The sequence below is a fragment of the Bos indicus genome, chromosome 8 (assembly GCF_029378745.1).
Source record: "Bos indicus isolate NIAB-ARS_2022 breed Sahiwal x Tharparkar chromosome 8, NIAB-ARS_B.indTharparkar_mat_pri_1.0, whole genome shotgun sequence".
Lineage (NCBI taxonomy): Eukaryota > Metazoa > Chordata > Mammalia > Artiodactyla > Bovidae > Bos > Bos indicus.
Genome location: NC_091767.1, coordinates 79130887 through 79155273, shown reverse-complemented (window position 1 = coordinate 79155273; position 24387 = coordinate 79130887). Strand labels below are relative to the sequence as shown.

The 24387-nt window shown below is 37.5% G+C and overlaps 1 protein-coding gene across 5 annotated transcripts in view; it reads right to left on the bottom strand.

Annotated features, from left to right (window-relative positions):
• NAA35 (N-alpha-acetyltransferase 35, NatC auxiliary subunit) overlaps positions 1-24387 on the bottom strand; it is a 93804-nt gene that overhangs the window by 68220 nt on the left and 1197 nt on the right. For 4 of the 5 annotated variants that reach the window (XM_019966509.2, XM_019966507.2, XM_070795062.1 and 1 more), the window contains exons 3-6: positions 11059-11092; positions 3655-3769; positions 2802-2876; positions 787-954 (exon numbers count right to left, since the gene is read on the bottom strand). In XM_019966509.2, the coding sequence (XP_019822068.1) occupies positions 787-954; positions 2802-2876; positions 3655-3769; positions 11059-11092 (392 nt within the window). The remainder of the gene's footprint in view (positions 1-786; positions 955-2801; positions 2877-3654; positions 3770-11058; positions 11093-24387) is intronic. The other variant, XM_070795065.1, reaches the window with a different exon arrangement.

Genomic DNA, 24387 nt, shown 5'->3' with positions numbered 1-24387 from the left:
GTAAATAAACCCTTTCGCTGTCCCACTGATTTTTAATGTCCTTTTGGGAATACTTAATTTGTGTGTCTCTTCTCATTTTTTAACTCAAACTAATCTTTTACAAAATTCCATCCAAATGTTAAAGATTTTCTACCTGTATCAGTTCAAATATATAGCTAAATAATCAATGAGTGTTTAAGAAATACCTAGTATTTCATAAACAACTCATAAGACACACATTTAAATGTGGAACTCACATCAGGCATATACTTAGCTGTTCTTCTCACATATATAATGTAAATTTAGAAAAGCTTTACACCCTGAACCATTGCTGAAGCCTGAGATATTTATTCTGGATCAGTAACAGTGTGAAAAAGAAACTTAACGGTTTCAACAAATGAAAGAAACAGAAATAACTTAGTTTCAAATGCTATCACATCTCCCCTTAAAATACACAGAGTTTATTATCATTTTTTTTAATGATAAATGGAAAAAGCTTTCTATGACTAAAATGTAAAACACTTCCTCAGTTTGAGGTACTAAGTGGAAGAAAAAGTTTATACTCTAAACTATTCTTCATAACTTTTGTTTTCCTTTCCCTTCCTCTAAAGACTGAAATTAACTTTTATAATTTATAAGAGACTTAAGGGACAAGCTTATCTCTTCTATTTTCTTTGTGAATCCTCACAACATCCAGAGTAAGTATCTCTGTACATAATGAATATTCAATGAATGGTACTGACGGAATACATATTAAGATGAAGGTGGCCAATGAATTTCAGGAATTCTTAAATAACAAAATCTTACCTCTTCAAAAACAGCAGCTTTATTTACTTTTTCCCTTGCAATGTCACAGATTTTCAAGATACCCAGAGCAAAAGCTTTCATGGCAGGATCTTCTATAAAATCTGGATTATGAATGTAAAGGCACGTAAATACTGTCTGTGCCAAGGAATGGCCTTCTAACCACGTTATCTATAAAGAAATAAAAGAATGCACAAGTCTGAAAAGTCTGATTCAACAGAGGCCAGACACAGACCCAAATAAATATGATTAGTCACAAGACTTAAAAGAAGATTAAAAGGAAGATCAGAAAAGAAAAGCGTCTGAATCCATTTTCATTGACCAAAGTCTTCCAAGAATTAAAAATATGATTACCCAAAAGTTATAGATATGGAAAGCATTCTTTTATTATATAATTCAGTTTGCAAAATATTTAGAGATTAATGAAATTAGAGTCCCTCCTTACTTCATATCCAAACACTATTAATTCTATTACAATGTAGTAAATAAAAACCCATGAAATTAAGGAATTCTCAATTTTAGAGCCAACCAGGTTCTTAGCCACTCATTCAACTCTTCTTTTTCATCTGAACTACTACTAATCCAGTCAAGAGATTCATATCACACCTAGATTACCACAAGAAACTAGCCAACTGTTTTCCTGCCTCCCACCTCTACTTCAATACTCCCAATAAGAAGGATCATTCTAAAGCACAAAAATAATCATGCAATACTATTCTACTGAGTGACTACCATGGGCCAAGTACCCTGAGCTAGAAGCCAGAAGAACTGCAACCAAAACTGAGTAATCTATGATATTTGAGTACTATGCTAGGTATTTTGCATGTATCTTATCTCATTTTTTCCCTAACACTTTGAGAAAGGTGGTGTTTTTCTCATCTTACATATAAAGAAATAGCATAAATAATTTGCCCATGTTTATTCTAATTTCTACTTAGTCTAAGAATTCTGCAATAGAGCAAGAAAACTACATTACAAAATGAGAAATGCACATGAAAACTGCTTTAATTAAAATGCATATTTTGTATTACTAGTGTGCAGAAGACTCTCCAGACTAAAAACTGTCTGCCTATTAAAGTCCAAACTTAGATACAGCCCCAATACTCTTATAGAATTGTTCCTCAACTTTGACACAAATCCTCCATCTTGCCCCCTTTTAGCCTATTCTACTACAATTACAAATGGCCAAAGAGTAGTAAAAATATTTCTGAGGGAAAGAGCTTTGCAGGAAGGATCAGGATTCTCACTATGCCCCTTCCAGGCAAATAGTAGGCAAATAGGTAAGAATGATACCAGAGCGCTCACAGAGCTGATGTAAAAGACCAAAGTAAAAAATATACACATAAAACACCTAACAGAAATACTTCATACACACTGGTAATCAATGAATATTTTACCAGACACACAAATGAAGACATTTTATATTATGTCTAAAAATAATGATTTAATATCAACTTTAAAAAAGAAAGGGACACTCAGAAAGTGGGGGTGGGGTGGAGGAGAAGAGCAGTACACATGCGAGTTTTCCCACAATTAAACCACACTGTCTAGGAAGACAATCTATCCAGTACACATATATAAATAAATAAATAAAATTCCTCATAGTATAAAATGGCCAGTTTACTTCAATTTTCCCTAGAATAGGAAAAAAATTTCTTCAAAGCCAATCCAAAACTCTCTTTGGTTAAATGTCATGCTTACTTACAGAACCTTTAAATTACAGATTTGTTTTCCTGGGTACCGGGAGAATAGAAAAGGTACTTTGGATAATGGCTGTATATTATTATCTTTCTTGGAAAGAAAATATCCTTCCAGAAGATGAGAACCTAAAATCACCCAGATGAAAAGATAAAATAGCTGCTTCCTAGAGCATAACTTAGCCTAATAATCTTACATACATCTTACTAGGCCAAGAATTATATATATTTCATATTCAGTGATGGTGTATATACTTTCAAACTGTAATTCAAGTAAGCCACAGCTCTAAAATTAACAAATAGTGCTATCTTAACTCTTACCAAACAGCAAAAGCATGTATCCATTATCCCTATCAATTCAGGCAAGGTGAGGTCTTTAATTTTTATGGTGCCATCCTAAAAGAAAGGGGAAATATGACATATAAGCTTTTTAAAAATGTATGGTTACTATGTACAGTAAATATTTTAAAGTATAAATTCTAAGAAAACTCTATCTCATCATCTGATAAAACTAAGGGGTTGAAGTAACTCTGTATTCTTAAAAATAATGTATCTTAATAAGTCGTCAATACTAAAAATAAAAGCCTAATATAAAATAGAATAAAGGCCTTTATAAAAAAATGAGTCAAACTAACAAATATTTAAAAAGCACAGTTAAAATTAGTTTTGAACATTAATAAATATGAAGCATTTTAATGAACTGAAACTATTTACAAAGAAAAAAAATTTTTTTTTATTTTCCTTAAAATGATGTATGTCATAAATTTTTTAACAGTTTCCACTTATTTAACATATCTTTCTTCAAAAACTATGCAAAATTAAACTCTGAGGCAACTATGAATGAACTTCTAAATCAATTCTCATTGAGTAAATTTCTAGTTCACTACAAGCATTTTATTTAATATATTTAAAATTTAATCCTTAATCAATTACCTTGGTATTTATACTCAAAACACTTTCAAATATTAATTTTAAAAATGCATGCATATACAAATTTAGAACAAGCTTTTAATGAGACCTTTGTTAAAACTTCCAGACAGATAACTAACTTGTTTACATACCCGAGATGCATTTAAGAAAATTTGATATACTAAGTTTGATTTCCATTATTAATCAAAATGTTTTAACATATGAATAACAAATAATAAAACACAAAAGGCACAATGGTAACAACCTTGATAGCTTGTTCAAAATTGAGAACTTTTCGATTAACTTGGTTTCCAATCATGCCAGCATCCATCTTGGGATCCATCATTTCAATGGCAGACATGGCTTCAAAAAGACCAAATCTGCAATAAAAAAAATTGACTCTACAAATTATATTTGAACCAATAAGCTTATCCAGATTCCCACAATGGTACAAAAATCATTACAGTATTGAATACTTCAAATAACTACCCTATTCTAGGTATTTAGTCTCCACAACTTGCTATCACTTCTATTTCAATTAAATAATCCTCCTTCAACATAAAATTCCTTCCATGTACTTGTCACTCAAATCATTTTACATGCACTATAGGAAAAGAATTAAAAGAAAAGCTGTTTTTCGTTCTTCCTTCAAAAACTCTGCACATTAGAAGATTTGGGGGAAAAAAGAGATCAACTGATCAGCAATGGATTTCATTTTGCCTTCTTTATTTAACACTTAGAAAAGTATGTTTGGAATAATCATTATCAAATGTAACTTGCAGGTATTTTTCATTTTCTTTACATCTTGAAAGTCTAAAAAGCTGGCACATCACCATCTATAATGCCCAAAGTTTTGGCAATTACATAAGAAAAAAAAAAAAAAGAAATCCTGATGGTCTGGTATTAGTGGCTTATTAGCTGTGATACAGTATGGCCTGAACAGTTAGTATATCTTTAATTGAGATATGAAAAATGAAGAACCTAAAAGAAAGTATGATTGGCCATCAAGCTACTGACTTTCTAATTTGCTTAGTCTAAGCCAATAAATTACTAGGAAAATAAAAGACATCTATCTATGTTACACTACATCATTTCTCTCAGAAAAGCAGCAGCAGTAAGATATTAAGAAAAATAAACAAATGGGATCCAATCAAACTTACAAGTTTTTGCACAGCAAAGGAAACCATAAACAAAATGAAACAAAACATCAACAAACAAAAAGACAACCTACCGAATGGGAAATAATATTTGCAAATGAAGCAACCAACAAGGGCTTAATTTCCAAAACACAAATAGCTTATACATCTCAACAACAATAAAAACTATCCAACTGAAAAATGGGCAGAAGACCTAAACATTTCTACAAAGAAGAAATACAAATGGCCAATAGGCACATGAAAAAGATGCTCAACACTGCTAATTAGTGATTTTCAAATGAAAACTACAAGATACCACCTCATACCAGTCAGAATGGCCATCATTAAAAACTTTACAAACAACAAATGCTATAGAGGCTATAAAACAAAGGGAACCTTCCTGCAGTGTTGGTGGGAATGTAAATTGGTACGTAAGTATGGTAAGCAAGTATGTAAGAAAGTTGGTACATAAATATGTAAATACGCAGAACAGTATGGAGGTTACTGAGAAAACTAAAAACAGAATTACCCTATAACCCAGCAACCCCACTCCTGGGATATATCCAGACAAAACTTTAATTCAAAGATACACGCAGCCCTTTATTCACAGCAGCACTAGTCACAATAGCCAAGATATGGAAACAGCCTACATATTTACTGACAGATAAATCAATAAAGAACATGTGGTACATATATTAGCTTGGTGGAAAAGTAATTGTGGTTTTGCATTGTTGAACTCTGCTGTTTAAAGTTCAACAGCATAATAAAAAGCAGAAACATTACTTTGCCAACAAAGGTCCGTCTAGTCAAGGCTATGGTTTTTCCAGTGGTCATGTATGGATATGAGAGTTGGACTGTGAAGAAAGCTGAGTGCCGAAGAATTGATGCTTTTGAACTGTGAACATGTTGGAGCAGACTCTTGAGAGTCCCTTGGACTGCAAGGAGATCCAACCAGTCCATCCTAAAGGAAAACAGTCCTGAATAGTCACTGGAAGGACTGATGCTGAAGCTGAAACTCCAATACTTTGGCCACCTAATGGGAAAAACTGACTCACTGGAAAAGACCCTGATGCTGGGAAAGACTGAAGGCAGTAGGAGAAGGGGACAACAGAGCATGAGATGGTTGGATGGCATCACCGACTCAATGGACATGAGTTTGAGTAAACTCCGGGAACTGGTGATGAACAGGGAAGCCTGGTACACTGCAGTCCATGAAGTCACAAAGAGTCGGATATGACTGAGCAACTGAACTGAACTGAACTGATGCTACTGAAATTGCTGATACTAGAAAATATTCTTAAATAAATGTGATTATGTTATACATCATTTTAATGCACACTTCTCACTTTGCATTTTTTTGCTAATGACTTACAACTTGATGTTTATTTTATATGTATTTTAGACTAGGGAAATGATGTTAAGACAAAAAGAAAATCTGAGCTATTTTCCTGAGTTCAAAATGGGTGGTAAAGCAGAGACAACTTGCAACATTGACAATGCAGTTGGCCTATGAACTCATAACAGATGTACAGTACAGTGGTGGTTCAAGAAGTTTTGCAAAGGAGATGAGAGCCTTGAAGTTGAGAAGCACAGTGGCTGGCCGTTGGAAGTTGACAGCTAGCAACTGAGAGCATCATCGAAGCTGATCCTCTTACAACTATAGGAGAAGGTGCTGAAGAACTCAACGACGACCATGCTATGGTGGTTTGGCATTTGAAGCAAATTGGGAAGGTGGAAAAAGCTCAATAAGTAGGTGTCTCAGGAGCTGACCAAAAATAAAAAAAATCAGCATTCTTAAGTGTTATCTCCTTTTATTCTGTGCAACAACGATCGGATTGTGATGTGCTACAAAAAGTCGACTGTATACAACTTCCAACGATGACCAGCTCAGTGGTTGAGAAGAAGCTCCAAAGTACTTTCCAAAGCCAAATCTGTACCAAAAAAAGGTCACCATCACTGTTTGGCAGTCTGCTGCCAGTCTGATCCACGAGCGCTTCCTGAATCCCAGTGAAACCATTACATCTGTGAAGTATGCTCAACCAACTGATGAGATGCACCAAAAACTGCAACACCTGCAGCCAGCACTAGTCAACAGAATGGGGCCACTTTTTCTCCACAATGCCTGACCACACATCACACAACCAATGCTTCAAAAGTTGAAGGAACCGGGCTACAAAGTTTTGCCTCATCCACCATATTCATTTGACCTCTTGCCAATTGACTACCACTTCTTCAAGCATCTCTACAACTTAATGCAGGGAAAATGCTTCTGCAACCAGCAGGAGGCTTTCCAAAAGTTTGCTGAGTCCCAAAGCATGGATTTTTATGCTACAGAAATAAACTTATTTCTCATTGGCAAAAATGTGTTGATTGTAATGGTTTCTATTTTCATGAATAAAGATATGTTTGAGCCGAGTTATAATGCTTTAAAATTCATGGTCTGAAATTGCAATTACTTTTTCACCAACCTAATACAATGGATTACTGCTAGGGCATGTAAGTCATGTCCGACTCTGTGCGACTCCATAGATGGCAGCCCACCAGGCTCCTCCGTCCCTGGGATTCTCCAGGCAAGAACACTGGAGTGGGTTGCCATTTCCTTCTCCAATGCATGAAAGTGGAAAGTGAAAGGGAAGTCGCTCAGTCGTGTCCGACTCCTAGCAACCCCATGGACTGCAGCCTAGCAGGCTCCTCCGTCCATGGGATTTTCCAGGCAAGAGTACTGGAGTGGGGTGCCATTGCCTTCTCCGATCAGATACTATAAACCTGTATTAATTAAAGGCATTCTAGCATACACAGATCAAGAGAAAACAATCTAAATCCACACAGATTTATGTAATCCATGTAATTCCATGTAAGAATTACAGATGATAAAGACGGAATTTCAATTACTGGAAAATCAGTGCATTAGTCAATCAATACTATTAAGGTAAGTGGTTAACTACCATGAAAAAGTGATATCTTTGATTTACACAATTAAACACAAACTCCAGGCAGATTTAAGTTCTAAACCTAAGACAAACAAATGAACAAAAATTTTTCAATAATTTACAAAGCTATGAAGAAAAAAGTTGGGTTACTCCAGCTGTGTAAAATATTAAAAAATTACATGCAACAATAAACTTGTCAGTTAAAATATAGACAATTATCTGGGGGAAATACTTTTAATACAGGCTATTTTGAAAAAGTTAGTATACAGAAAATACAACTAATTCATACAAATATTTGTTGTTGTTTTAGTTACTAAGTCATGTTCGACTCTTCTGCAACCCCATCAACTACAACCTGCCAGGCTCTTCTGTCTATGAGATTTCCCAGGCAAGAATACAGAAGTGCGTTGCCATTTCTTTCTCCAGTGGGTCTTGCTGACCCAGGGATCGAACTTGTATCTTCCACATTGGCTGGTGGATTCTTTACCACTGAGCCACATGGGAAGCCCAACTCATAAAAATATGAAAAGGCAAATAATCAGAAGAAAAGTAGGCAAAGGACATAAATGAACAATTAAAAGAGAAAATATAAACTACTGATATGAATAAAAATTAAAATGTAATCAAGTAATGCAAAACAAAATGATGGTTTTTTGGGGGGAGGGGTAAGGAAAATTTTAAAAAGCAAGCATACTCTCATATACTGTTGGTGTGTAAACTGATAAAGCCTTTTGTGAGGGAAATTTGGCTGACTCCATTAAAATCCATTCATTTGATTTCTAGGCTTCTGTCTTCAAAATTATCTGCACATGTATATGTATAAAGCAGTTGTATAAACTAAATTCACACTTAATTTTTCAATTTTCCCATGCTACCAATAAATGCTGCAATCTGAAAGTCCAACAATAGGGACACCATGAACAAATTATCATAGTCATTTTATAAAATAAAAAGCAATTTTAAAATGAACAAGGCAGAACTATTACATACTAAAATGGAAAGAACTCTAGGATATAGTGAATGGGAAAGAAATCTGCAGTACAATACAGTCGACCCCTTCTATCCACAGTGGATTGGCTCCAGACACCTTGGCAGATGCTGGAGCCCTTTACATAAAACTGCATAGTTGAATACTGCTCCGTATATCCCCATTTACAACTAACTAGTTTTATAACAATGACTATCTCCAGACAAGGAGCGGAGACTGTGTGGGGGAAAAGGTATCATGGGAAGTTTTGCTTCATCCCTAATGTTTAAATCTGTTAAAATACAAAGTATCCATTTATTACTATATGAAAACAACTAAAGAAAAGTTGTTATGGGCACAATTAAAACCCTAGATCAATAAGATATCTGTCTAATTAGTAACACTGCCATAGAAACTATAATAGCAACAAGTTAGCTATTCCATTCATTCAACAAATGCTCAGTGCCTACTACTACCTGCAAGGCACTGTTCTAGGCACTTGAGATACATGAGGGAGGAAAACAAATCTGACCACTTCCTGAAGCTCACATTCTAGTGGCAGAAAACGGACAACAAGAAAGTAAATTACATAGGTAGATTACATAGAAGGCTAGAAGACTGTACATGCTAGGGGGTGGAAATGACACTTAAAAGACAATATGGATTAAAAGGATACAATTTTAAGAGATGGTCATGGTAGGCTGCTGGTAATCATGATCCCTGGGCTCAATGACTAAAACCCTGGGGAAACGAAAAGGATCATGTTCCTCTTGTGATCCTTCTCAAATGCTATTCCACAGTCAGCAGTCACGTTCCTTCCTGAACTAGCTTATGGTCTGATTTCATTACATCCTTCCTATAACTGCCAGTGGCATCAAATAATGATGTTCTCAAAGTGTGGTCCCTAGATCAGCAGCATCAATCTCACCTGGGAACTTGTCAGAAATGCAACTTCTGTGATCCCACACTAGACCTACTAAATAAGGAACTCTGGGGGCGGGTCCCAGCAACCTATGTTTTAAAAACTCTTTCAGATGACACTGATATCACTAAAGTCTTAGAAGAACTAAATTTCAAATTCTACTTCTCCTAACCAAATATCCAATCTTGTCCACTTACTAATTTAAAATTTCATACCTCCAACCTTGAAAATTGAGTCTGGCCATAGCAGTATGAAACAGTGGCTACGGGAGTATACATATAATTAGGCATTTCCTTTCATTTACCTAGGGATTCTCAATCTACTTTTATCTAGGCATTTACTCATCTGTTTCTGGTCATCAACCAGCCTGTCACATATAACATGCAACCAAGCAGTTCAATTCAGTCACTTTGTGTCTGACTCTTTGTGACCCCAGGGACTGCAGCATGCCAGGTCTCCCCATCCATCACCAACTCCCAGAGTTTACTCAAACTCATGTCCATTGAGTCCGTGATGCCATCCAACCATCTTATCCTCTAACATCTCCTTCTCCTCCCATCTTCAATCTTTCCCAGCATCAGGGTCTTTTCCAATGAGTCAGTTTTTCACATCAGGTGGCCAGAGTAGTGGAATTTCAGCTTCGTCATCAGTCCTTCCAATGACTATTCAGTACTGATTTCCTTTAGGATGGACTGGTTGGATCTCCTTGCTGTCCAAGGGACTCTCAAGAGTCTGCTCCAACACCACAGTTCAAAAGCATCAATTCTTTGGCGTTCAGCTTTCTTTATAGTCCAACTCTCATATCCATACATGACTACTGGAAAAACCACAGCTTTGAGTAGATGGACCTTTGTTGGCAAAGTAACGTCTCTGCTTTTTAATACGCTGTCTAGGTTAGTCATAACTTTTCTCCCAAGGAGCAAGCGTCTTTTAATTTCATGGCTGCACTCAACATATGCAGTGATTTTGGAGCCCCCCAAAATAAAGTCTGTCACTGTTTCCATTGTTTCCCCATCTATTTGCCATGAAGTGATGGGACCAGATGCCATGATCTTAAGTTTTCTGAATGTTGAGCTTTAAGTCAACTTTTTCACTCTCCTCTTTCACTTTCATCAAAAGCCTATTTAGTTCTTTTTCGCTTTCTGCCGCAAGGGTGGTGTTATCTGCATATCTGAGGTTATTGATATTTCTCCCAGCAATCTTGATTCCAGCTTGTGCTTCATCCAGTCCAGCATTTTTCATGATGTACACAGCATATAAGTTAAATAAGCAGGGTGACAATATACAGCCTTGACGTACTCCTTTCCCAATTTGGAAGCAGTCTGTTGCTCCATGTCCAGTTCTAACTGTTGCTTCTTGATCTGCATTCAGATTTCTCAGAAGGCAGGTAAGTAGGTCTGGTATTCCCATCTCTTTAAGAATTTTCCACAGTTTGTTGTGAATGCAACCAATAGCTTTTCTCAATAAATTTCACATCCTGTACATCTACTCTCAAGGAAAGGACCAGAAGTCACAGTTTCACTAGGTACAACCTCTTCCCATCACAACTAAAGTCAGCTGTCTCAAAAGAGTTCACCAAGGTTAAAAAATATATAATTAGTGTTATACTTACAGCTTTGAAAGGTAAATTTACTCAGACTTCAAGGAATACTACTGCACACAAGACAAAGTAGAAATATTACACTACACTACTTCAAAGGATACAAATACTTACAGCTTATCATGAAGCAGTTCTCCCAACTTTAATTCTAAAAGAAACAAAGAGAAAAATCTTTTGAATAATACCATATTTATATTTAACTGTTAATTCTAAGAAAAAAAATGAAACAAAATATTAGCACCTGGAAAATGTGCTTAGAGTCCTTTATACTTCATTTTCTAAAAAAATGGTCATATTATTCTACTCAATTACTAATATAATGTCTTCTATGCAGTGAATATTTAAATAGTAACTATAAATTGAACTTCTGAGAATCTAGTAAGTGACCCACCCATCACAGGCCACAATAATACAATCAGAATTATCAGACTCATTAAAAAAAAATCGCTAATATATTTATCCCTATATAAACTTCTCCACAGAACTCTAAGCTATTTTTCAAGTTGTTTTTAAACCACTTGGCATCATAATCTAATCTCTCTTTGTCCCAGGAGCACTGTCAAGACTATTTTTTCTTTTGGCTGCTCTGCATGGCTTACAGGGTGATCTCAGTCCTCCAACCACAGATTAAACCCACACCCTTTGCAGTGTAACTGCAGAGTCTTAACCACTGGACCACCAGGGAAGTTCAAAAACCATTTTTTAAAATCACACTTGATTTAAATAAGGTAGAAAGCACTTGAGTAAACAGCTGATCAAGAATGTTTATCCCCTGTAAAGCAGCTGTTCTCAACCTTGCCTCATATCAGTATAAATTGGAGAGCTTTTGAAAATCCTAATGTCCAATCAGCATCCCAAACTAATTAAATTCTAAGAGTGGGACCTACACAGTGGTTTTAAAGGACTCCAGATGATTTCAGTGTGCAAGGAGGATGAGAACTACCTCTGTATCATTTTTAAGGAGCTTAAATGTTAATGGTCAAATCCTGTGGAAGATATAAACAAGCAGTTTTCAGAATTTTACTAATGCCCCTAGTTTATTACAAGTTCAGTAACATTTGGTTTTTAAAGTTTCATGTACCTTCCCCAATGGCTCACGTGGGTAAAGAATCTATCCGCAATGCAGCAGACACAGGAGACGCAGGTTTGATCCCTGGATTGGGAAAAATCCCCTGGAGAAGGAAATGGCAACCCACTCCAGTATTCTTGCCTAGAAAACCCCATGAACAGAGGAACCTGGTGGGCTACAGTCCGTGGGGGTCACAGAGTCAGACACAATTGAGCAACTAACACTTTCATGTACCAAAACAAATAAATCAATGAGAAACATTTATCAAAATATTACAATAAAGCAGAACATACAACAGTTCTCAAAGATGGTCTGAGAACCCAGGAGTCTGTGACATTAAAGTTGTTGTTTTTGTTTAGTCTTTAAGTCATGTCTGATGCTTTTATGACCCTCTGGACTGCAGGCCGCCAGGCTCCTCTGCCCACGGACTTTTTCAGGCAAGGAAACTGGTGTGGGTTGTCATTTCCCTCTCCAGGCATCTTCCTGACCCAGGAATCAAAGCCGTGTCTCCTGCACTGGCAGGCAGATTCTTTATCCCTGGACCACCAGGGAAGCCCAATGTTAAAGTTACTTTTGTAATAATACTAAAAGTTTTTTTTCATTGTGTTGACATTTCCAATGATGATGCAAAAACAATAGTGTAAAGAGGAAAAGGGCAGAACTGTAGTTTCAGCACAAATCAAGATAGTGGTCCCTAGCAAAACAGCGTATTCTTCATTTTCATGCACTTTCACTTAACAAGTCTTTGATGGAGACAGTAAAAATTACTAATCTCAGGGCAAGGACCAAAGTGCAAGTGAGGCATGTAGGGTGCAAAATTTAACGAGGTACTTTCAGATAGTACCTTAAGTTTTGTACCCTATATGCCTCAGTCATTTCATCCTAGGGCTGGTCCTGATATACCTAATTAAATTTCAATCTCTTGAGTACATCTTTTTAATATTCTATCTGATAAACAGGAAGCATATGTAAACACTTCCTCTGCTTACCAAAGTAAGAGACTGTCTCAAAGAAAAGCTCTTACACAGTTATCATGGAACACCACTTTTACTGGAAAGAACATGACAAGTTATAGTCATTTGAACTTGACAATATAGCAGGTTTTTTAAAAAAAATAAGAGTCTGTCACTTTAAGAAAATAACCAATAAGATTTATTGCCAATGACAAAATTTGAACTTTCAAAAAAAAAAATCAGAACTCTGGAAAACACATATCGGCTGCTATGAACTTGACAGTGTCCCAATACTTAAAAAGGCTTTCCTGATTATACTGGTGCTGATATTATTAACAAATTTGTTTAATATTATATAATGAAGTGTGTCAACACCTGGAAGATGTGCTTAACTCACTAAACCAATATTTTGCAAATGATAATGCATGTCACAAAATTAGGCATGGATAAAAGATCCAAAGTTACAGAGAGACCAATATACTTTATGTAACAGAGCATGAAAGGTCCACTGATAGGCTTTCAGACTGCACACTGCAAACTAATCTTTAAGAAACTATCACCTGTTAAAAGTTTTGGTGTAGTAGCAAATTACCTAAAAAGTTCCCTAATCTTTTAACTACACATTTTGTGAGGCCAGATTTACTTCTAATGTTTCAACCAAAACAACATGTGGCAACAGATTGAATGAGAAGCCGCTATGGAATTCAGGTGCCCTCTATTATGCCTACATGAGAGATTTTCAAAAGTATACTTGAAAATAGTATATAGTGGCGTATCCACTCTTCAAAGTTGTCCTGTTTTGAAAAATACATTTTTCATTTTTAAAATGTTATGCTGACAAGCAAAGGGTTTATTATCATTTTCAAATAAATATTTTAAAAATTTCTCAGCTTCAAATTCTAATAAACATCAATATACATATAGCACACATAAACAACACTTAAAAAAGCCCATGTGCTTGCATGCTCAGTCATGTCCAACTCTTTGCAACCCTGTGGACTGTATCCCACCAGATTCCTCTGTCCATGGATTTTCCATGCAAAAATACTACAGTGAATAGCCATTCCTCTCTCCAGGGGACTGCTTCTGACCCAGGATCGAACTTGTGTCTCTTGCATTGGCAGGTGGATTCTTTAGGAATGTAAAGTAGAACTGATGCCAAAAAATTTGAGAACTGCTATAATAATTTATCATAAACTTTAGAGTAGATGTGGGTACCAGTTTCACTGAACACTCCAGAGAACTAGGAGCAAGTAGATCACTCTGGACACTGAGTTCATCATCTGAAAAATGAAGGGTTTTACTAGATGACTCCGTAAAGTTCCTTAGGACATCCTCCCTTTTGCCTTGGAAATGAACAATGAACTATAACTTGTACCTGGAGTATGGATTTGCAGTAGTGCTAAGCACTTGAAGCATATATTCATTCTCCTGGAAAAAAGTAATCTAACAGGATGAGAAAAACATGCAACTATTTGATATTTTACCATCTTACAAATGAGAACATAATTTGTACACTGAAGTTACAGATCTCTAAATATGTCTACACTAACATTATGAATGATGCTTAAATTTGCTGCTTTCTTCACTATGAAGGCCCTATTGAATCTATGACACAGCTGGACTCCAGTACCATTATACAGTAATAATTAAAAGATGAATTAAAGTTTACCTCTGGGATAAAGGTGGCCAACTGAACACATGCAACAACGTTTAATTCCCTCCTTAAATTTTATTTCAATAATTAAGGTGAAAAAAAAATATTTTTTAAGAAAACTATGAACCTTAAGGAAGAGAAAAACTAGTTGTTGCAAAAATAATACAACGAAATTAGGGAAACTAGGAAAAAGACACACAAGTAATTTCTTAGCAAACTCGAGAAAAATAATACTGGCAGTGAAGTGTGAAGCTTGAGTCATTCAGTCATGTCGGACTCTTTGCTACCCCATGGACTATGGCCCACCAGGCTCCTCTGCCCATGGAATTCTCTAGGCAAGAATACTGTGGGTTGCCATTCCCTTCTCCAGGGGATCTTCTGATACAGGGATCAAACTGAGGTCTCCCGCACTGCAAGCAGATCCTTTACCATCTGAGCTACCAGCAGTGGAGAAAGCCAAAATCAATCTGATTTATCAATCATCTTTGAAAGTGAGGATAAAGACAGGCTGAAATGTGGAGAATTGAGCCATCAGACAGCCCAAAGCCCTGCCCTAATGTACAGATCAGGATAACTACCCCTCCCCTCACCTTGGGTAATACTGAAGATTTTCCTTGAAAGGGGCAAACCAAAAAATCTCCCGGACAGGTTATTTGAAGGCTAGGGTTCAGTACTGGAAAGAAGGGGCATTAAGTGAATACATGACAACTCCAGACTTCTTCCCCTATTTAACGTGCAGTCAAATGTCGAACCTCAAGCAGATGAATTTTATCTACAGAATATAATCTTTCGAAGAGGAAGGAGCTATGTAACTGACACCATGGGTTCTCCAACACAAAAACCAAGTCAGATCACCTGACATTGACATGCACAGCAGAAGAGTCCTGCTCAAAAATTCAAGTTGGCTTTTTGGTCCCTGAGGCAACAAAGGATTCTCAGATACCTGAAGTAATCCTCTAACACAGAAGATAGAAACCAAGAAAATAAACTTAAAAAGGCAAGTTGGAAGAAAGACACTATGTAGGCAAAATTTCAAAAGAAATATTATTATCCTTAGAGATAAAATAGTTCAACCCTGAAACAAAACCAGGAAATTTTACTTTTATTTAAAAAGAGATATTCAAAAAAAGAGAGAGAGATATTCGGGGGCGGGGGGGGGTGCGGAACAGTAGAAATTAAAAACATTACAGCGGGAAAAAAAAATTAAATTCAAAGTCTTTTAACTCCATTCAGCTGCTATAACCAAAATACCATATATTGGGTGACCCATCAACAACAAATTTTATTTCTCATGGTTCTCAACTGTGGGAAGTTCAAAATCAGGGAACCAGCAGACTCAGTGTCTGGAAAGGGCCCACTTCCTAAACGGCCTTCTTTTTAACTTCACATGGTAGAGAAGCAAAGGCAAAGGAGAACAGGAAAGATATACCCATTTGAATGCAGAGTTCCAAAGAACAGCAAGGAAAGATAAGAAAGCCTTCCTCAGCAATCAATGCAAAGAAATAGAGGAAAACAATAGAGTGGGAAAGACTAGAGATCTCTTCAAGAAAATTAAGAGATACCAAGGGAACATTTCACGCAAAGATGGGCTTGATAAAAGACAGAAATGGTATGGACCTAACAGAAGCAGAACATATTAAGAAGAGGTGGCAAGAATACACAGAAGAACTATGCAAAAAAGATCTTCACGATTCAGATAATCACGATGGAATGATCACTCACCTAAAGCCACATCCTGGAATTCGAAGTCAAGTGGGCCTTAGAAAGCATCACTACGAACAAAGCTAGTGGAGGTGATGGAATTCCAGTTGAGTTATTTCAAATCCTAAAAGATGATGCTGTGAAAGCGCTGCACCCAATATGCCAGCAAATTTGGAAAACTCAGCAGTGGCCACAGGACTGGAAAAGGTCAGTTTTCATTCCAATTCCTAAGAAAGGCAATGCCAAAGGATACTCAAACTACCACACAATTGGCACTCATTTCACACGCTAGTAAAGTAATGCTCAAAATTCTCCAAGTCAGGCTTCAACAGTACGTGAACCGTGAACTTCCAGATGTTCAAGCTGGATTTAGAAAAGGCAGAGGAACCAGAGATCAAACTGACAACATCCACTGGATCATCAAAAAAGCAAGAGAGTTCCAGAAAAACATCTATTTCTGCTTTATTGACTATGCCAAAGCCTTTAACTGTGTGGATCACAATAAACTGTGGAAAATTCTTAAGAGATGGGAATATCAGATCACCTGACCTGCCTCTTGAGAAATCTGTAGGCAGGTCAGGAAGCAACAGTTAGAACTGAACATGGAACAAGACTGGTTCCAAATACGGAGAGGAGTACGTCAAGGCTGTATACTGTCACCGTGCTTATTCAACTTATATGCAGAATACATCATGAGAAACACTGGGTGGGATGAAGCACAAGCTGGAATCAAGATTGTTGGGAGAAATCTCAATAACCTCAGATATGCAGATGACACCACCCTATGGCAGAAAGCAAAGAAGAACTAAAGAGGCTCTTGATGAAAGTGAAAGAGGAGAGTGAAAAAGTTGACTTAAAGCTCAACATTCAGGAAACAAAGATCATGGTATCCGGTCCCATCACTTCATGGCAAAGAGATGGGGAAACAGTGGAAACAGTGACTGACTTTATTTTGGGGGGCTCCAAAATCACTGCAGATGGTGACCACAACCATGAAATTAAAAGACGCTTGCTCCTTGGCAGAAAAGCTATGACCAACCTAAACAGCATATTAAAAGGCAGAGACATTACTTTGCCAACAAAGGTCCGTCTACTCAAAGCTATGGTTTTTCCAATAGTCATGTATGGTTATGAGAGTTGGACTATAAAGAAAGCTGAGCGTCAAAGAATTGAAATCAGTCCTGAATGTTCATTGGAAGGCTGAAGCTGAAACTCCAATACTTGGGCCACTTGATGTGAAGAACTGACTCACTGGAAAAGACCCTGATGCTGTGGAAGATTGAAGGTGGGACAAGGGGACAACAGAGGGTGAGATGGCTTGATGGCACCACCGACTCAACGGACATGAGTTTGAGTAAACTCTGGGAGTTGGTGATGGCCAGGGAGGCCTGGCATGCTGCAATCCATGGGATCGCAAAGAGTCAGACATGACTGAGCAACTGAACTGAACATATGGTGGAAGGGACCAGGAAGGCTCTGTGGTGTCTCTTTCTCAGGAGTATTAATCCCAGTCATGTGGGTTCCACTTTGATGACCTAAGTACCTCCCAAAGGCTCCACTTCTTAATACCACCATAGTGTGTGTGGGCATTAGGTTTCAACACATGATTTGGGGGCAGGGGGAACACATTCCTCCATAGCATTGAGGAAAACTACAAAGAGACGGAAAACAGGCAACAAAGTATTAAATAAACAGATCTTCCAATATCCAAAAAGTAAATACTAGGGGCTATAGCTCAGTGGTAGAGCATTTAACTGCAAAAAGTAAGTACTCCATAAAATGAATACGGAAAAAACAAGAAATAAAGTAATCCAAGAAAATTCCCCAGAACTGAAAAATCAGAGTGAAAGCGCTCAAGCGTCATCAAACAAAGCACACCACTGTGAAAGCTCTGGACATGAGAAACAAAAAGAAGATTCTAAAAGGTTACATACGAAAGTTCAGTAATCAGAGTATCAGACATTTGAGCAATGCCCTCAAAATTCTCACACACTCCCAGATGTATTATCAATAAAGTGGAAGAAGAGAACAAAGGCATTTCAGACATTCAGAGCCTCAAAAAACTGTATCTCTCATGTGCTTTACTCAGGAAGATAATAAAGGTATCTAATCAAAACCAGGGAGAAAAGTAACAAACGCCAGGGTGATGATTAAGCAAGATCTCAGGATTATACCGGAGAAGGCAATGGCACCCCACGCCAGGACTCTTGCCTGGAAAATCCCATGGACAGAGGAGCCTGGTAGGCTGCAGTCCATGGGGTCGCTAAGAGTCAGACACGACTGAGTGACTTCACGTTCACTTTTCACTTTCATGCATTGGAGAAGGAAATGGCAACCCTGAGCCTGGTGGGCTGCCGTCTCTGGGGTCGCACAGAGTCAGACACAACTGAAGTGACTTAGCAGCAGCAGCAGGATTATACCAGGTATAAAAGACAAGATATCCAGACTGGAGAGAAGTAAGAGGCTTGAAAAGAAATTTCTTTATGGTGAATTAAAACAATAGGATGTCTAAATGTGTTAGATGATTCAGACAATTGATGAAGAGCATAAAGTACAATTAATGAAACTACATATCTTTTGAGCAAACACTTTTTGCATAAAACAGAACTGGGTAGGAAGGGAAAAGGAACAATTTTACTTTTTGGCTCAGCTATGAATAATATTTGCATAGCTATAACTACATGGGGCGGGGGTGTGAAATCCACAATGCCCAAAGGGGAATGGGGGTATCAAGAAATAGCAATAAAAGCATGCTATTTAGGATCATGATTACTAAAATAACCAGTTAAAAGGGGGAAAGTGGTGACTTCTGAGGACATCTTTTCTATTGACCAAGGCTCCTAACATAAAGCAGGATACGCAATACAAGATTAACAGGGAAATCTAGTAAAAAGAGCCTTTAAAATGCAACAAAGCTCCCATTCCTTTCTACTGCGTGCTATTTAAATGCTAGTTGTTGGTCTTATGACATCCATAGGCTCCTTTCCTTTAAAAAATTCAACGTCAAAGAGATTAAATAGCTAAATATTCTTGAAAGTAATCTAAACAGAGTGAACTAAGCGGCACTGTTGGTACTTTGGGCAGAAAAATTACTCTTCTGTGGGGCTATTCTGTGCATCACATGATTAGCCGCATCCTTAATGTGTACGCACTAGTTGTGCTGTGTGATGCTGTGCTCAGTCATACCCAACGCTGTGTGACCCCATGGATTGCAGCCTGCCAGGTTCCTCTGTCCATGGAATTTTCCAGGCAAGAATACTGGAGTGGGTTATGTGACTAACCAAGCATGTCTCAAGACGTTGGCAAATGTCCCCTCCAGGGCAAAAATCACCCCTGGTGGAGAACAAGAGTGCTCCACAATTACCAGTGCTGCTCAGCAAACCCATGACCCACCACTAAACACATTCTTAATAGTATGGAACACAGAAAACATAATTCATTTCCCAAACCAAAATCACTTCAGAAATATTTTATAGGCTGCCCTGATCTTTCACCAGGAGAATTTCTGTTCAACTTTTTTCTCCTAGAATTAAATGGTTCCAACAAGCAGCAAACACATAGAATAATGATTCTGAAACCAGGGTTCATGAATTGAGGGAGTGGAGTGAAAGTCCATTAAAGTTTTATCAAAAATCTATACTTCTTTTATAATAATTGTTAAATGCTATGTAATCAGTTCAATGGCAATCTTTTTAAAATAATCAGTTCAGTTTAGTCACTCAGTCGTGTCTGACTCTTTGCAACCCCATGGACTGCAGCACACCAGGCTTTCCTGTCCATCACCAATTCCTGGAGCTTGCTCAAACTAATGTCCAAGTTGGTGATACCATCCATCTCATCCTGTCGTTTTCTTCTTCTCCTGCCTTCTATCTTTCCCAGCATCAGGGTCTTTTCTCGTGAGTCAGTTCTTCACATCAGGTGGACGAAGTATTGGAGCTTCAGCTTCAGCATCAGTCCTTACAATGAATATTCAAGACTGATTTCCTTTAGGATTGACAGGTTGGATCTCCTCTTCTCCAACACAACAGTTCAAAAGCATCAATTCTTTGGCACTCAGCTTTCTTTATGGTTCAACTCTGACATCCATACATGACTACTGGAAAAACCATAGCTTTGACTACATGGACCTTTGTCGGCAAAGTAATGTCTGTTTCTTCCAAGGAGCAAGCCTCTTTTAATTTCATGGCTGCAGTCACTATCTGCACTGTTTCCATTGTTTCCCCATCTATTTGCCATGAAGTGATAGACTGGATTCTATGACCTTAGTTTTTTCAATGTTGAGTTTTAAGCCAACTTTTTCACTCTCCTCTTTAACTTTCATTAAGAAGCTCTTTAGTTCTTCACTTTCAGCCATAAGGGTGGTGTCATCTACATATCTGAGGCTATTGGTATGTCTCCTTGCAATCTTGATTCCGGTTTATGCTTCATCCAGTCTGATATTTCGCATGATGTAAGTTAAATAAGCAAGGTGACAACATATAGCTTTGACGTACTCCTTTCCCAATTTGGAACCAGTCTGTTGTTCCATGTCCAGTTTTAACTGTTGCTTCTTGACCTGTATACAGGTTTCTTTGGAGGCAGGTAAGGTGGTCTGGTATTCCCATCTCTTTCAGAATCTTTCAGTTTGTTGTGACTGTTTAGAAGATTACAGAAACAAATTCCAAACCGAACAGATGATAACATAATCAAGTACTGCTACAGTACCAGTGCTTGTGTTCATAATTCTGCTGGTTCCAGGCAATCACTCACATATAACACAGGTTCTCAAACTTTTAAGTACAAGATCCAGATAGTCTCTGGATATGAAGAAACATGGCCTTAGAATATCATTTATTCTTACAAACAAACATATTGTTCTGGGTACGAGAAGACAGAACAGAAAGAGAAGTAAGAGGCTTAAGCATCCTAGATTTTTTCTTTTAACATTTTGTATTGGGGTGTAGACGATTTACAACATCGTGATAGTTTCAGGTGAACAGCAAGAGACTCAGCCACAAATATACACGTATCCATTCTCCCCCAAACTCCCCTCCTTCCCCTCCCATCCAAAGCATCCTAGATTTTAAATGAGGGAACCGAAAACAACAAGTTTTCTGAAAGTACTAGGCAAGACCTAAAGAAACTGGATGGATAAGGGGAGTCCTGAACAGTGATGAAAGTAAAAGTGTTAAGTTGTTCAGTTGTGTCCAACTTTTCACAACCCCATTAACTATAGCCCGCCAGGCTGCCCATCCATGGAATTCTCCAGGCAAAAATACTGCAGTATGTTGCCATTTACTTCTCAAGGGGATCTTCCCAACCCAGAGATCAAACGCAGGTCTCCTGCATAGCAAGCAGATTCTTTACCATCTGAGACACTAGGGAAGCCAACCTAAACAGTGAAATCTGTTATAAAGATTGATGGAAGAATGAACTAAGTCATCAAAGAGAAAAGAAAATAAGTGAGAGGATGGGCCCATATCCTCCTAAACTAGAATTTAAAAAGAATGAAAGTTATGATAGCTGACTCTGGATTACCTCTGAGCTCTAGACGAGTGATGGTGTCATCATTCCAGGAGAGGTTGCTGGCTCTCCAGAACGAGTGTGGAAAGGAATCTTGCAGTCAGAAGCTGCAGCAGCAGTGTATTTTTTATGATCTTTATGTTTAAGTGAAATTTCTAAGTTGTGACTTTGTAATTCAGAAAGTGCCTAAGTATAGACAACAAAATAGAAATAAAGAACAAAGGCTTTACGGTAACAAAATGACATGGTTTGAATTAGGCAAGATTTCCCAGAGAAGCAAAGCTCAGAGGTGTTATTTAGACAAATGATATATTACATATATTACATAAATAGTGATGGCACTATACATTCAAAATACTTTGGAAAAGAAAAAAAAGACTCAATGTCAATTATAGGAAATGTGGTAGGAACGTGCCATTTGACCAATAGGAAATACAAGAAATAATTAAAGTTAGAATTTGAGGATTTTAGAGAGCCACTAAAAGAATAAGTAGAAACGTACGTGAAAAATGCTGTCATCAGTAGACAGGGTATTTTACAGTACTCCCCACCACCCCCTGAATCACAAAAGTCAAGCCAAATGCCATCACACTATTACCAAAGAGAAGCCACTGCAACAGTTAAACAAATTATTAATACCATGGACTAAAGACTGCTAATAGCCTTTAGTCCTAAAATCATACTCAAGTTTAATTCTATGTCAACTTTTTAGTTGCAAGAAGTATACCTCTCATTTGAGCCACCTGAGACAGTACAAGGGCTAATTATGGGGGAATTAATAGGATAGTTTGATGCTGGTAACAAAATAAAATGCCACCCTCTCTCAATCAACACTGAAGAAGGTATTAAACCACATGTCCTACTCAAGGTTCCTTCCCAGAAGCAGAGTTATTCACTGTTCCTTAAACATAAAAATCTCAGTTTAGAGTAATTTTCCTCACATTCACTTAACAGAATCTTGACCACTCCTTCACAGCCAACTCAGGGCACGTGATAGTGAAGTCACTCAGTTGTGTCCAACTCTTTGCGACCCCATGGACTGTAGCCTACCAGGCTCCTCAGTCCATGGAATTTTCCAGGCAAGAGTACTAGAGTGGATTGCCATTTCCTTCTGCAGGGTATCTTCCCAACCCAGGGATCGAACTGAGGTCTCCTGCATTGCAGGCAGACGCTTTACTGTCTAAGCCACCAGGGAAGTAACTCAGGCCATATTTACTTCATAAAACCCTTCTTATTTAGGTTCATAATGATAGTCCTCTAATACACATCACTTAAAATCTGTGTAAGATTATAGGTGGGATCCACTTACTAGTGGAAGAACACTGAGCACAAAAGCTACATTGTAATTTACATTTCTCTCTCCCTTAGACAAACATATATGTGCAGTCACCCAACTCTCAGTCTAATGGTTTTTCCACTATCTCACTTAGGTGTACTTTAACTGGACATGTATTTCAAAACAGTTGAAGAGTAAGCACATGATTTATGCCTCTGATTATATTCACCTGGCTCCCTTTCATCTGCAGTTCCAAGTCTTTACTTCTCTTAAGAGCACTATTCTAAATACACACCTTCACTAAAAGTCCAACCCTCTGTTCACTAAGAAAATAGAAGCCATCATGTGTGAATCCCTCCACCATTCCTCCCTGCCCACTTAGAAACACACGTGTAATCTTCACCATCTTATCATTCTCTGAGGTTAATTTCTCTACAATGTTCTTGATCCCATCCCATCCTCTTAAAGTTCAAGCCCTCTACCATTTGTTCTTTTCTCTTATTTTCCTTCTCTCCTTCTTCAAGGCTCTTTCCGCTCCAGTCATTTATACATAAGCATTTACTGAACTTATTAAGTGCCAGGCACTGTTCTGTGTACTAGGATAATTTCTGCACTCACAGACCTTATTGTTTGAGTGGGTAAGGCTAACAGTAAACAATAATTGAAAATGATGGTTTCTCACAGTAGATAAGTACTACAAAGAAAATAAACTGGGATTCAACTAGGGTGGAGTTGGACAGAAGAGAATGAGGGGATAAATCTGCTTAGGTTGGCTGTTTTGAGAGCTCACTGGAATGGTAACATTTAAGTGGTCAGGAAGGAGCCAGCCACCTGAAGACCTATGGACACAACCTTGGTGTATTTAATGAGATAAGGACCTCATGACTAACATAATGAGCCTAATGGAGCAGTGGTACAAAAGGTCTGAGGCAAGCACCAGATCATATAGGCCGTAGGGAACAAGTGTGAATTTTATTCTACATGCAACAGGAAGCCACTGGAGGATCTCAAGCAGAGAATGACATGATCCAATTATTTTCAAACCTCAAATATACAATAATACTCCCATCTTTAGGGCGACAGAATTTGTATTTCCAATTTGAAATTATTGCTATGTGCACGCTAACCTGTTAAAGTTAGAAAACGTTAACAGATGAAACTGCCTCAACATCTGTATTTAATGCAATATCTATAAAAACTGGTTTTAAATGAAAGTTAAAATCAGAGGATAGAGAATGAATAAGTGTGGTAACGCAATAAACCACACTTACATGTTGATTATTTT